Source organism: Alternaria ventricosa (assembly GCF_023758065.1).
Source record: "Alternaria ventricosa strain BMP 2768 chromosome Unknown scaffold_2, whole genome shotgun sequence".
In the NCBI taxonomy this organism is placed as follows: Eukaryota; Fungi; Ascomycota; class Dothideomycetes; order Pleosporales; family Pleosporaceae; genus Alternaria; species Alternaria ventricosa.
The window spans coordinates 1061328-1074980 of record NW_026055682.1 but is presented as its reverse complement, the minus strand read 5'-3'; the positions used below and the strand labels follow the sequence as shown (position 1 = coordinate 1074980).

The following is a 13653-nucleotide window of genomic DNA, read 5'->3' as shown; positions in this document are numbered from 1 at the left end:
ATCCCACATGCAGCCTGGTTGCGCCAAGCCATATACGGCTAGCCTCATCCACGACCTAAGCGAGCATTTCAATATCGAAAGTTGCAAGTGCGACCGCGACAACAGCACGCACTAATTCCCAGGAACTCCAAATCGTACGCTCTCCCACCTCTCCTCATCCTCTCAACTGTCGCTAATCGCAAATTCAGCAGCCGTATACCCCACCAACATACATCATGGCTGACGCTCCTGCCCCCGCTCGCGGCGGATTCGGTTCTCGTGGAGACCGCGGTGGTGACCGTGGACGTGGTCGCGGACGTGGCCGTGGCCGCCGTGGCGGAAAGACCGAAGTACGCATACAAAATAACTTGGAGGCATAAAGTGCGGGAAAATTGACAATTGGCATAGGAGAAGGAATGGCAGCCCGTTACCAAGCTCGGCCGTCTCGTAAAGGCCGGCAAGATCAAGAGCATGGAGGAGATGTACGTTCCGATGCGACATTGGGCAGGGAACATTCACTGACTGCGGGCAGCTACCTCCACTCTCTCCCCATCAAGGAGTACCAGGTCGTCGACTTCTTCCTCCCCAAGCTCAAGGACGAGGTCATGAAGATCAAGCCCGTCCAGAAGCAGACCCGTGCCGGTCAGCGTACCCGCTTCAAGGCCATCGTCGTCATCGGTGACTCCGAGGGTCACATTGGTCTCGGTATCAAGACCTCCAAGGAAGTCGCAACCGCCATCCGCGCCGCCATCATCATCGCCAAGCTCTCCGTCGTCCCCATCCGAAGAGGTTACTGGGGTACCAACCTTGGTGAGCCTCACTCGCTCCCCACCAAGGAGAGCGGAAAGTGCGGTTCCGTCACTGTCCGTCTCATTCCCGCTCCCCGTGGTACTGGCCTTGTCGCATCGCCCGCCGTCAAGCGTCTCTTGCAATTGGCTGGTGTCGCCGACATCTACACTGCCTCTTCCGGTTCCACCAAGACCCTTGAGAACACCCTGAAGGCTACCTTCGTCGCCGTCGCACATACCTACGGTTTCCTCACCCCCAACCTGTGGGCGGAGAAGAAGCTCACACCATCCCCGCTTGAGGAGTACAGCGACATCCTCCGTGAGGGTAAGAGGTACTAGAGGGTGTTTCTGCATGGGTTCTTTTTAGCATTCAGGGTTATGGCGCGGGGTATTACATTCAGGACCTCACGTATGTATCCAACGATAGTGCTGGGTACACCGGCATGAAAATGAACAACTTTCAATGATGACCTTGAAGTCATGACACTCCATGTGCCTGTCTCGCGAAATCGCGTTTACTCCGAAATGACGGGACTATGCGTGCAAAAGGATACACCAATACATGTGGCAAGTGTAGCCCGTTGTGAGGTCATTCCAACACCTAGGCGGGTGTAATTTTCACAGATGCGCGTAAATTGCTGCATGGTTCATCGTCTACCCTAAGAAGAATCTCGTCGTCGACCAGTCGTATCTAATACGTGCAGTCTACCCTGAACATGTACACTACGTTGTGTTTTCTGGTATTGATCCCGAACGCAGAGTATACCTTCACGGTAAAGTATGACTCGATTGAAAAGAGCTTCGTTGTACGAGCACGTCGACGAAGCACCCAAGGATGATATTGGAGTGACCAAGTTATGAGGCTACACGCATCGACATGAGGGTTCTGATACGTAATGCCATTGGGTATCGAACATATTCTCAACTATCCGTACGAAGCCATGAACCGCCAATACGATACTAATTATATACAGGAAAAGAAGTTATACTACGTGTTTTGTCACCACTGCAGCCTCGAAGATAAGCACAGTAGTATCGCCACGATGCGACAAACTACGACTGCAACAGCAGCATGTCCTTCCCATGCAACACAAACTGACCAGGCCACAATGAGCTCATCATCTCGTTGACCTGGTGTAACGCGTGGTTCACCAGAGCCGGACCGGCCAGTTTAGCGTAGGGCATGTTCTCGAGTGAAAGAGGCATGCAGCCTGGCGGAGCCGGAGGTAGTACTATTTCGTGGTTCTTCTTTAGAGTTATCGTGTCCATGCCACTGAGGAAACAGCGTACGTTGACCCCAAGAGCTCCCAGCATGTTGTTGACTTGTTCCAGGGCACTGTATACTAAAGCTGGACCGAAAAACTTTTCGTACTGGAGAGGGTCGAGACCGTAGGGTTGACGGGCTTGTTGAGGTGCTGAGGGTTGAACTTGCGGTGGTGCTGCTGGTGCGGTCATGGGAGGCGCCTGCTGGTAATGTTGCGTGACAGGTGCTGGCGCGGTTCTCATGGGCGCCGGCGTAGATACGACTGCCCTGTCGTTGAAACTTCTCACGTCGGCATTACGACGAGGACCTGATTTCGCTGCCTGAATGCGCCTCTGAAGGTCAGCCACCCGTTGTCTCTGGGTCTTACACATGCCCTCGCGCATCCAGGCTGGAAGCTGGCTTCTGATGTCGACTTTCGCCTGCCTGCCACTCAAAATTCTCGCCGCTTTTCTTTCCATCTCTCTCAGGAGATTAGCCTCGGCCAGTGTCGGTTGGCGGACGCTAGAGTGTGGTATGCATAGACGGAAAAGGTCGATATACTCGGGAGTTGAGACAGGAGTTTGCGAGTCAGTAAGCTGCGTTGCTGTTGGTCCTGCAGTTGCCCGGCTTATACTTGGTGAATTGGACTGAGCTGGCGTGAGCAGGGTATGGTTCGCCGGCGGGATCACAGCGAGGTTACTTGGTGCATCATCGGTGGGTTCAGCCTTGATGACTGGCTCTCTATCGATGATGTCTTGACCCACGACTGACCGTTCTGGCGTATCTTCAGGTTCAGAGTCCATAAGTTGATCCTGTCTATCCCTCATGTTGTCGTTGATAAGCGCCCATTCGTATCTGTCGTAAGGGCTGGGAAGTATTTGAGGAATTGCCGTACTACGGTCACCCGTGGACTCGCGACTGTGCGTGGTACGCATGCGTTTCGTTGAGCGCTCAGCCTGAAATCCCGATGGCTGTCCATTCTCTTCCTCGACATGTCGACGTTTCCCCGAGTTGACGTTTGCTGCGTATGCAGCGAACGGTGTAGTGGAACTTGATGCTTGTGTCAGTGTTGCATCTGGGACAACCGCATACTTGCTTGCAGAGAGCCCGCCAGGGCGGATAGCCTTATAACTTGTAGAGGATTCGTTCGATTGGTTCGAGGTCGACGGGGCTGGAATTGACGGCTGAGCAGTTTCGGTTTGTGATGGGAGTCCCCCGGATGCCGATTGGGCTGGGGTGAATGTAATGTTAGGTTCCGTATTTGTAGGCACCGATGAAGAGTGGCCGGGGCGAATTGATGTTGGAACGTAGCATACGCCGGCCAAGGAGATTGCTGGGTTATTTACAGGAAGCGTCGAGTTCTGGCTGGCATGATCGAAAGCCGGCATGGCTGAGTAAACCGCATGACTGTCTTCTGTCGCTTGTGAAGTGGCAGTCTCCTGTACAGCAGCAGTGTCTTGTACAGCAGCAGTCTCCTGTACAGCAGCAGTCTCCTGTACAGCAGCAGTCTCCTGTGCAGCAGCAGTCTCCTGTACAGCGACAGTCTGTCCTGGAGCGACAGCCTCTTCTGAAGCGACAGTACCTCGCAGAGACTCAGTCATCTCAACCGCCGGCTCTCGATTGTCAACTCCCACTGCCGTCTCGTCTGGGAGAGTTTGGAAGATGCCCTGCTGCGGCACCTCCATCTCACCCAACGAGACGTGACTCTCGCCGTCCTGAGTGTGAGGGACGACGTGCTGCGGCACCTCAACCTCACCCGCCGAGACGTGACTCTCGTCCGTGTTCTCCAGATCCTGTAACATCTGTGCTTCGTCGGCGGCACTGAATTCCGGGTGTGGTGGTGTTGATGTCAGAGGTGCATCTATGATCGAGGCGATTGACATCGGGTCTGGCGTGGCTTCCTTTGCCGCGTCGAAGAAGCCCTCGCTCTTCCTCGATTGCGTGCGCGTGGACCGTCGCAGGGGAGTCGCTGCCTTCGCGGGCGATGCTTTGGCAGGAGCGCTCTTCTTGGATTTGGCTGCAGCACGGCGTGGGGCGTTGCGCAACGGCTTCTTTGAGGTCTCAACCTCATCCTCTGCGCCCTCGGTATGGACGTTGTCTGATGCCATTGGCATGACATTTTCTTTCCCAATTCCTTCCTCTGCGCCAGGCGTTCCTGCCGCCGTGCTGCCTCTGAGCCAGCGCATCATGACGTGTGTTGTGAGGCGATTGCCGAATGTAAGTTAAGGTGGAAGGTGCGACCGCTGGACGCTCGGAAAGGGCACCGGAAGCCGGAAGTCGATGGAATTGCTTTTCTGTTTATCGGCACTCGTTTCAGTACCTCTCGCGATTGTGCGCGCGTCACTCAGAGTCGACGGGTGACGGTGCTGGACATATGCGACGAGTTGCGAACGGTGGGTTGCGGATGCGCGTTGTGCCCTGGTAAACTTCGGTCGCGAGTGCAACGCGCTAGCAGCTCACACAGACTGTGAGGAGATGTGCAACTATTGGGAAAATTGATGGGAATGGTTTTCGAATCGATTTGTTTCAGTTAACATTGGTTGACACTACAAGGCCTGATATTCTAGGTTGGTATCTATGACCCCAGAATGGTCACAGCGACAAATCGCTTTCCCCTGGGTTGTGCGGGGACGATGACGTTGGGCATTTATGCTGCATGCGCGTTGCGCCACACATAGTCCGGTGTTTCTAACACAGACTACAATTTCTACGAAGATCGGCCTACTCGCCGAGGGTGTGTAAGACCTTTGTCCCTATGGCTAGTTCCTGGGCGTAGATTACTTATAATTCACAGACATGGCCGCAGAGGGGCGATAGTGATTTACGTTCAGCACGCTGTTCAACACAATCTACATAGCATAACAACTGAGCTAGACTCGCACTAGCTGAACGGAACGAGTGTTATCTAAACGTGCAGCCACGATCTCTTTCAAATAAGGACTTAACCCTTAGTACTGTTTTCTCGTGAACTTGTTCCGAGTAGAAGTATGACCAAGCTTCAATTCATTGTGTAGTCAATACAATCATAGTAGTCAGAATCATACCCTGAGTACCACTGCTTAAACTCTTCGCACCAACGTCCCTCTTCTTCGACTCTATGCTTTGCTTTCTCGAAATCCTTCGGACCCTTTGGCTGGCCGGCGTTCATGCGAGATGCTTCGCGCTCAGGAGCTCTGGACACGGATATGAATCCGGTGGGGTGTTGCGGTAGTGGAGATGACGCTGGCATTAAACGGCTCGTATCTTGTAAGGCCTTCGATGGAGCGTGAATCTGAGCTGATTTGTGTGTTTGCCGCCGTTTCTCTCGCTGTCCCTGTCTATGAGCCTGAACTCTAAACCGCCGCATCGCAGCCGAAGCTTCCAATTCGGCATCGACAGTCAATTGCCCTTTCCCGAAGTTGATCCTTCTCCACCGGACATTCATCTCGAGCTGCTCTTGTGCCACTGTAATCGCAGCGTCTTGTTGCGGTGGCAAGTTCAGACTGCGTAGGGGGACGCTCTTCGCAATGTTGACACCAGGCCCAAGGCCACATAGTGCTGCGTCGATCCTTTCCTGCGCCCTGAATATTTTCGCTCGTTCTTTTCGGGTAAGTTTTCTGGTGGGTGGGTTGCACAGACGGAAAAGCCAGATATCAGGGACTGGTGGACAGGTGTTGGGAGTTGGTTGTCGGTTGGTATCGGTGTCGCCAGTTTGGTTGTGTTTCGTGATGGGCATGCCGACGGGCTTGTTCCCCAGCTCAGTGTCGGTTCTGTACATGTCTGGAGATTCTTGCTTCATTGAAGGCATAGTAGGTTTTGTGTCTTTCATGTTGGTAATGTGCGTGGCAGCAAATCCTGGAGCCGTGTTATACTGTAGTGCTGAGGGTATCAGCCGATCCTGGTTAACGTCACCCATGATGCGCTGCGTTCAGCGTCAATGGTGATAATCATCCAGTTGTTGAAAATCATAACTTGTTTACTACATGGTATGCGCGTTGCCATCGAGATAATCGTGATAAGCGCACCCGTTAGAAGATCCGTGCACCACCATCCACCCCCTTCATGTCCTTTTCGGACTGCACGGTATTTGATCAAGTCCCATACGATCTCTACAGGTACGTCAAACAACAAATCAAGTGAACAGTATGTGTTGGAAAGAGATTACTATACTAACGATTATAGTAAGCCAAGGGTAAATTCGCTTGAAGTAGAACAAATCGAGCGAAGATCGAGCGAAGGATAGAAGCTGAAGAAAAGTAAGATGCTCAATAGGATTACAAGAATTCGTAACCGTCCCTCGCCCTAAAAGGCGGGTTTGCCTGCGCCTCCCAATCCTGCCTCCCAGTACGCCCCCGCTCCGGTAACGCCAAAGCATCGCTAAGCGCCAGAAGAAGAGGGAAAGAAGAAGAAAGAGAAGTGAAGGGAGTTGCCGAGACGAGAAACGAATTGGATGGCGTTTTGATGCCGCTCGAGGGAAATTGAGCGCTGCTGAAGGATGAAGTAGGGGGATGGTTTCAGTGACCAGAGTCGCTCACACGTCTTCTCCGCCCTCGGCTACCGCCTTCAGGCCGCTGAGCGAGGACGTCTCGAAGTTGTGGGTCGTCTTTATCTTTATCGGTGTGGTGTACGCGCACATGTCTACAATCTCAATTAGCTCTGCAAACGTTGAAGTCCAAGCGTGAGTGCCCACCTCTGCAGATTATCCGGCCTTGGATATTTGTGTTCGCGATCCGGACAAAACGGGCACACGTAGCCGGGCGATTGATGCACCAGCCCGTGCCGTATCATCTCGTTCTTTCGTTTGAAGCCCTTGCCGCCCTCGCCTCGGGGACAATCTTTTACTGGACAGTAGTGTGGGCGGTTCGAGGAATGCACGTTGGTGTGAGAACTGCAAAAGTCAGCAAGTGAGACTTTACGATACTGAGAAAGTTCGAGTCTGGCTTACTTAAGAAGGTACTGCGTCTGAAAAGGAAGAGCAGTGCACCCGGGATAATCGCACTTGAAGGATCCAACGATATGCTGAGTCACATTTTGCTGTAGACCAGAGTTGAGTGGTGGCGGCAGGACTCTCGACGCAAGCGCGCCATCTAAACTCATATGTCGCGGTCGTTGTTCAATCGGCGTTTGTTGTGTACCAGGGCTGATACCCTCCGAGCTCGGGTAACTGTCGCTGGTCGATGCTGAGTGCAATGTCGCCGTGTAGGGACTGTTGTCTGACGCGGCATGCGAAGGTCTGCGAGCATCCGTGCTGAAAGCGCTTCCTCCTGAAGTGCGAAGGAAAAGATCGACACGATGTGGTAAATCGTGAGCACTCATTGGCGAAGACGCACTCAGAGGAGGGAATTGTGTTGCTGGAGAATGAGAGCTCATGGACAGTTGGCGAACCATCGATGTTGGTGATGCTCCTACAGAAGAAATTGATTGTCGATGGGGAAAGCTGATGCTATTTGCTCTTGTTGCTTCGTGATCACTCGTCGCTGATCTCGCGATGTCATCTATATGACGGAATGAGGGTAGCTGCTGACTAGGCGAAGTAGCTGCTCCATCACCCGCAGGGGAGGGCGCTTGTAACGCAGGCAGTGTGTCTGGCCCTCTCTGTTGCGGGATCGTAAGTTGTCGTAGACTGGGGACTGTTGCTGAATCATTCTCTTGGGAATGGCCATTGGGCAAGCCCCGAGCTGGCTGGCTTGGTGGTTGCAATGATGTGGCCGACAAGGCGGACGATATAGATAGTGTTCGATCGAATCCATTTGTATTCGGATGTACGCCATTCGGTGCTACATGAACTGCTGATGCTTGAGATGTGCGCCTATCTGCTGCAAATCCAAAAGGCCTAGTAGTTTCGTCTTCGATCACTGAGTCCCTGTGGGTAGCTGTCGCTTTTGGGTCGGGTGCTGAGCTGAGAACTTCTTGTAGAGTTGGTGCCGAATTGGCAGGACGAGCATTTGGTGGTACTGGCTGACCATTGCTAAGAGCGGACGGTGCCGTTGTCATGTCGGAAGAGTCGGCATCAGGCATGTCGTCATCCCCAGAGCCTTGCGAATCAGAGTCGGAGTTCAAGGCCTGCTCGCTTGCTTTTTGTGCAATGTCTGGCCGATTTGGGTCCATCTCACGAATGAGCACCCAGTCCCCTTGGGTGGGGCGAGTTCGAGGCTTGTGTTTATTAGGCCTTTTCCGATTTCGAGATTGGGGAGGACTGACACTCTGTCGATTGGGTAGGTGACGGATGACTGGTGTTATGTGTGGCTGCGGCGTCGGGGATGGTGTTGCCTTTACCACACGAGCTTCCAAGAGTGGTGATTTCGAGAAATGGTCGTCGTCCTGGTAGTATTCCACTGGTTCCACGGATTGGATGGCGTCGAGCACCTGCATCTGGACAGCGGGTTTTGCGGATAGGAAGATGGTAGTTAATTAGGTGGAATTAACTGGCGATTATCCCAACGATCGTTCAGCAAAGGCTCCCAGAGAAAGGCCCAGGCGGCGGTGAAGAGAGCGGGTGGCACAGCAAGACCAGTCTTGAATAGCTGTCTGGAGGAGAGTCAGCATGACCATGGGCTGCATTCTTCTCGCAACAATGGAGGCGGAAAGTGCTGGGGCTGCGTGTGTGTGGGATAGTGACAGAAGTGAGAAAAGCTGCGGTGCCGTCGGATGCGAGTTGGGCTAGGTGCGCTCGGGTCGAGCGACTGGGGCAGGGCAGGGGTGACAGTGTGGAAAGGACGGGTTGTTGGTCATCGGGGTGGAGATGCAGCGAGCAGAATCATGAATCGCGAATTATATGTGGAGATATGATGCAAAGTAGCGACGCCAACGGTGAAGCGGCTCTGCGCGGTGGAAAACATACCCGAGGGTGCCAGTGCGACGGCTCTTTTTCAGCCTCAAGGCGGTGTCGAAGGGGCCTGCCGATCGCAAACATCAACTCGCGCAGGCGCAGATGGGACGGGCGTGCGGTCACGGATAGCATAGAGGTGGGTAGCAGTGTGCGAGCCTCGTCTGCCCTTACAGCATCGAGGAGAGGAGGGACGGCTGGCCTTGGAGGGACTGCGGCGGATGAGGAGGCTGACTTGCGGGGGCTTGTTGGCTGGACGGCCCTGATGCGGTGCTGGAACAGGCGGAAGTCGGGGTGCTAGGTCAGCGTGCAAGATACAGCAACAGGTGACAAGAGGCAGCTGGGCAGCGAGGATGGAGGGCAGTGTGTGCAAGGCAATGGATCGAGCCAGAACCAGAGTCGCTGTGCTGCCGTCGCGCCAGTCGCCCTCCCCCAAGCTCCTGCGAGGCGCAGCCCCAGCTTACCTACAGCGCGCGAGGCTCTAATCCAATCCAGTTTTCATGAGGCTCCCACCGAAGTTTGCCATCCCCGCACCGAGCGCCGCTAGCTGCTCTGGGACCCCACAGGCCTCCAGGGCTCCAGAGCTACTCCACGGGGACCGAGCCCAGCCCCGCCTCAACGCACGCCCAAGCACGAGAAGCCTCCATCGGCCCTATTGCGAACCTGCAGCTGCCCTAACATGAACTTGCAGTTTAACCCATGGCCTGCAATAGCCTCCCGAGGTCGCTGCTATTTCTTCCGCTGCGTGGCATTTGTCAGTTTGGATATTCGCGGCACGACGTGCGTGCGGCGTGGTGCGTTGCCCTGCTGCGGCTTCACCTTCGCTTCACGCCTCGACAGGCCGCACTTGGATGGAGCGAGACGCTTAGATTAACTGCCCAGTTGCACGCCAGGCCATGCTGGTAATCCTCCTGTTCTATCGACTACAGGTGCATGCGTGTCCAGCGACCGCATGCACTGCATCCGTCTTCCCCTCTCCGCCCGCTGTCAAATGCCACCGACCGCCTATCGTACAGTCTTATGCTGCATGCGCTCTTGTCTACTACTGTGCCGCTGAGAAATGCTCCAACAGAAATGTGACAGACACGCCCACCCCCACAGTCACGGGCAACTGGCGAGTAAAAACATGCTCCTCGGTAGATCAACGCCCAAAAACAAATCGTGGCTGATAGAGCTGTTGTTGGCGCCAGAAACGGTATCCCACCCATAAATCGTCCAATCCCATTTTATCCTCGCCCGCAATAACGCACATCGGCTAAGCACGTGCATGGCCCCATCACGCTTCCGGCTTCTTGCCAAATCCAGGGATTCCACTAAACCTGGTGCCAGCGGGAAGCTTGGGTCGACCAAAGTTCTCGTCGAGGTCGAGAATCACCTTGAGCGCGTTGCGGCTGCGCAGGTACGGCAGCGGCGCCGTCGCCTCTTCGAGGCCGACAGATGGCTCCAAGCTTGCCGAATCGTGGCTAGAGCCCGGCATCGGGAGAGCTGCGGACATGTTAGTGGCCCATGTGCGCATACGGTGCGATGCAAGACTTACCTCGCTGTAGAACCTCATAGCCAGCCAGTGTGAAACCGAATTGTGGTGACGAGCGCATGATACGGGCGGGACCACCCTTGAAGAAGGCCTTGAAGCCTTCCTCCTTCCAGATGGTCGACGCTGCGTGGCGCAGGCCAGTGTATGCGACTTCGCCCTTGCGCGCCTCTACTTGTAACCTGGTCTTGATAACGTCGCACGGTGTGGTCAGGTACGCCGCAGGCATACCCGCGATGGCACCAGCGCTCAGCATTTGTAGGACACCGAGCGACTTTTGCGGGCTCTCGCCGAAGAGATCTCTCTTCAGATGGCTGTAGGTGGGGAAGTAGATGGCAGAGAAGGGGACTGTACAGGCCGTCAGCGACATTCGGAAGGCGAGAGTGGACAGAGCATACCATCACGCAAAAGACATGCGCTCGCTCCCTTGTAGAGACCGACAAGACCCAAGTTGCGGACGATCCACATAGCAGACCGCCTGGGAACACCCTCGACGTTCTTGGACAGTTCACCCTGAATCTGTAACCGAATCTTGACAATCTCGAGAGGGTTGGTGAAGACCTAGAACAGTGGGTTAGTACTCGCTGTCGATTGATGAAGTCGAAACAGGTAGTGACATACAACTTGACAAGCACCCGCAGATCCACCCGCCAACATCTCAGCAGTGAACTTGATCTGGCCCGTTGACTTGTCTGTCATCTTGCCGCGTACAAGATCGTTGACTGTGAGCTTGATGGCCTTCTCGGGCGCTACACCGACAAGCTGGGGCAGGACACCGGAGTAGAGTCCCTTGAAACCCTCGTTCTTGATGACCTTCTTTGCGCAGTCGAGCGAGTTCTTGTACAGGACGTGTCCGACGCCTGAGCTCCTCTGGTTCTGCATTCTTGTCTTGACCAGATCGATGGGGTAGACCATGAAGGCACCAAACGCACCAGCCAACGAACCGAGGGCGAAGTGGTGGACTGACTCTAGGATGTCGTGCCATATCGACTTGGTGGTCGCAAAGACCTTTTGGCCAGCCTCGGAGATACCCTGAGCTGCCAATGATCCTGCCCTGTGCCAGGATGGATCGAGCACACGGGCAAAGTCTCGCAGACCGAGCCGCCCAGACGCCTCGTCGAGACCGGCGAAGTGGAAGAGGATGTCTGCCTCCATGGGTGTGTAGAGGTTGAAGCGACTTATCCGGGCGGCCTCGTTGAGGAAATCTGTGCGGGTGATCTTGCCGTCCGAGCTCTTCTGTGTGGCATTGCGGATGATAAGCTCTATCATGTCCATCTGCTGGATGACATTCTGGAAGGCGCGCACGTTGGCGTAGGAGATCTTGCTGCCAACCGAGATGTTGCAGAGGGTGGGCAGGTTCTCGAGGAGGTAGTCGGAGAGCTTGTGGCTCGCAGTCTCGCGTATTATGCGCTGGAAGTCCTCGGGCTCGATGAAGCCGTCCTTGTTCTTGTCAAAGTAGGTGAAGCCCTGGCGCACCCGCTCGCCCTGCAGCCCTCGCAGCAGCTGGGCGAACTGGGGGTAGGTCATCGTGTGCCTGTGCTTCTTGGAGCCAATGTACAGCGAGGCCCAGCCGCCCTCCCAGTCGAAGGGCAGGCTGTCCTCGGTCTTGTGCGCCTTCCATGTCTCGTAGAAGTCGTCAAAGTTGATGTAGCCGGTGCGCTGCTTGTCGAAGAAGCGGAAGACGACCTCGTACTCGGCGTCGGGTTTGGCGAGCAGGTTCTGGAAGACGGACCAGTCGTGCATGCTGACCTTGCCCTTCTGGTCGCGGTCGGCGACCTGGAAGAGGATGCCATACTGGAACCGCTTGATCTTGTGCTGGAGGCGGGCACGTCATTAGCTTGCTTTATTCGACACATTGCAGACAGCCCTGCTTACGAAGTCCTCGCCCTCGGGCGCGACCGCTGTGATAAACTGGTCCTGGTCGAGGTAGTAGTCGCCTGACTCGTCCTTCTGGGCGTGCTTCATAAAGGCGGCGCGCGTGAGCTGCGACAGCTGGGGCTCGTCGGTGGTGCCCAGCAGCACCTCGCGTACTTCTTCCGTGACGGTCGCCATAGTGAGAGGATGACAGCAGCCCGGGAAGCAAACGTTGGTTGCAATTGACCGGGTTGAGGCCAGGTGTTAGTGAGGGAGGGTGTAGCGACTCGGATGGGGTGAGTCGGCCTCCACGCCGTCGACGACAGCTCGCGGCTGGCAGCGAGCTCGGAGGTAAGCTAATTTTTAATTGCGAGCCATTGGCGGGGGTCGGAGAAAGCGTGGGGAAGGCACGGCTGCGAACAACAACCCGAGTGCAACTACTCACGGTCTAAGGGAATCTTGAGTTTAATGAATTGACTCCTGATTCTGAAAACCTGATTGCTTCCATTCACCCTGTGGCTTACTGTGCGCAGAGGCTCTTGCCGCTGTTTCCTTGTTGTCTGCTTCCCGAGCTCGCCTCATCACTACAGCCCCTGTCAGATTCTATATAGAGAACACTCTAGAAATGAGCCTCAGTCGCGCACCGTTGCGCACCGATCCATGAACCGCTCTCCGGGAATAGGTAATCAACGCGGCGCATGGACATCGTCGGTATCGCTGCAACTGCCGGTCCCCATGAGGCTCTGTGTCGCTGGCTATGGCCCTTTACCCCGGATCGGTGCGCTGTCAAGCTTTAGCGTTACCATCGCCCAGGCACACGCGACCTTAAAACCAATTCTTATGGTACCTGAAGCACCGGCGCAGGGCGGCTGTCATCTATCTGCAGATCAGGCGCAGGTGTTACCATGGCTATCCAGACGCCTTCCTCTGCTGTGCGACATCGCCTTCGCACCTTCTGCGTGCCTGCCTCGATTCGGCTCTCGGACCACTAGTCTGATGCACCCGGAAACCATGGCCCAGAAGAGTCAAAAGATGAGTGAAAGACGACTACTTTGTCGCGCGCATCTTCAAAGCAGGTGAACATTTTTCAGAAATACTTCGAAACTGCGCGAAGCATTGCAATGGGATTCTCTGCAGAAAGAGCCATGCGGCTGCGTCAGCTGTGACGCCATCGCGAGGGTCATTCCACCGACTCCACCTTTCCTCCAGGCGTGCAAACGCATCCAGCAACCACCCATATACATCGCAATGTCGCCTGTCGCCAGCGATTCGATGCCACTTCTCCCTGTATTATTATGGGCCATGCCTCTGGTGGCGCCTTCCGCTGTGCCAGAACACGGCCGCTCCCAACAGCTACTCTGATTGATCCCACAGCTGCAATCTCAAGACAAGGCCCCGTAGCCATCTCGGAGCACGCGCGGTCTTGATAGCCAACTGCTTCAATGCGTGTCTC

The 13653-nt window shown here is 55.1% G+C and overlaps 3 protein-coding genes across 3 annotated transcripts; 1 reads left to right on the top strand and 2 right to left on the bottom strand.

Moving 5' to 3' along the window:
* Positions 1-215: 215 nt before the first annotated feature.
* On the top strand, positions 216-1106 carry RPS2 (40S ribosomal protein; the record flags this gene model as incomplete). Its single annotated transcript, XM_049339304.1, has 3 exons — positions 216-329; positions 388-461; positions 512-1106. The coding sequence occupies 3 exons, from the start codon at positions 216-218 to the stop codon at positions 1104-1106; spliced, it is 783 nt and encodes a 260-aa protein (XP_049203261.1).
* A 3902-nt stretch (positions 1107-5008) lies between these two features.
* Positions 5009-5905, bottom strand: J4E93_001351 (uncharacterized protein; the record flags this gene model as incomplete). Its single annotated transcript, XM_049339303.1, has 2 exons — positions 5009-5844; positions 5902-5905. The coding sequence occupies 2 exons, from the start codon at positions 5903-5905 to the stop codon at positions 5009-5011; spliced, it is 840 nt and encodes a 279-aa protein (XP_049203260.1).
* A 4186-nt stretch (positions 5906-10091) lies between these two features.
* J4E93_001350 (uncharacterized protein) lies at positions 10092-12398 on the bottom strand (the record flags this gene model as incomplete). Its single annotated transcript, XM_049339302.1, has 5 exons — positions 10092-10300; positions 10353-10694; positions 10745-10907; positions 10968-12161; positions 12222-12398. 5 exons carry the CDS (start codon positions 12396-12398, stop codon positions 10092-10094), a joined length of 2085 nt encoding a protein of 694 aa, XP_049203259.1.
* Positions 12399-13653: the final 1255 nt, after the last annotated feature.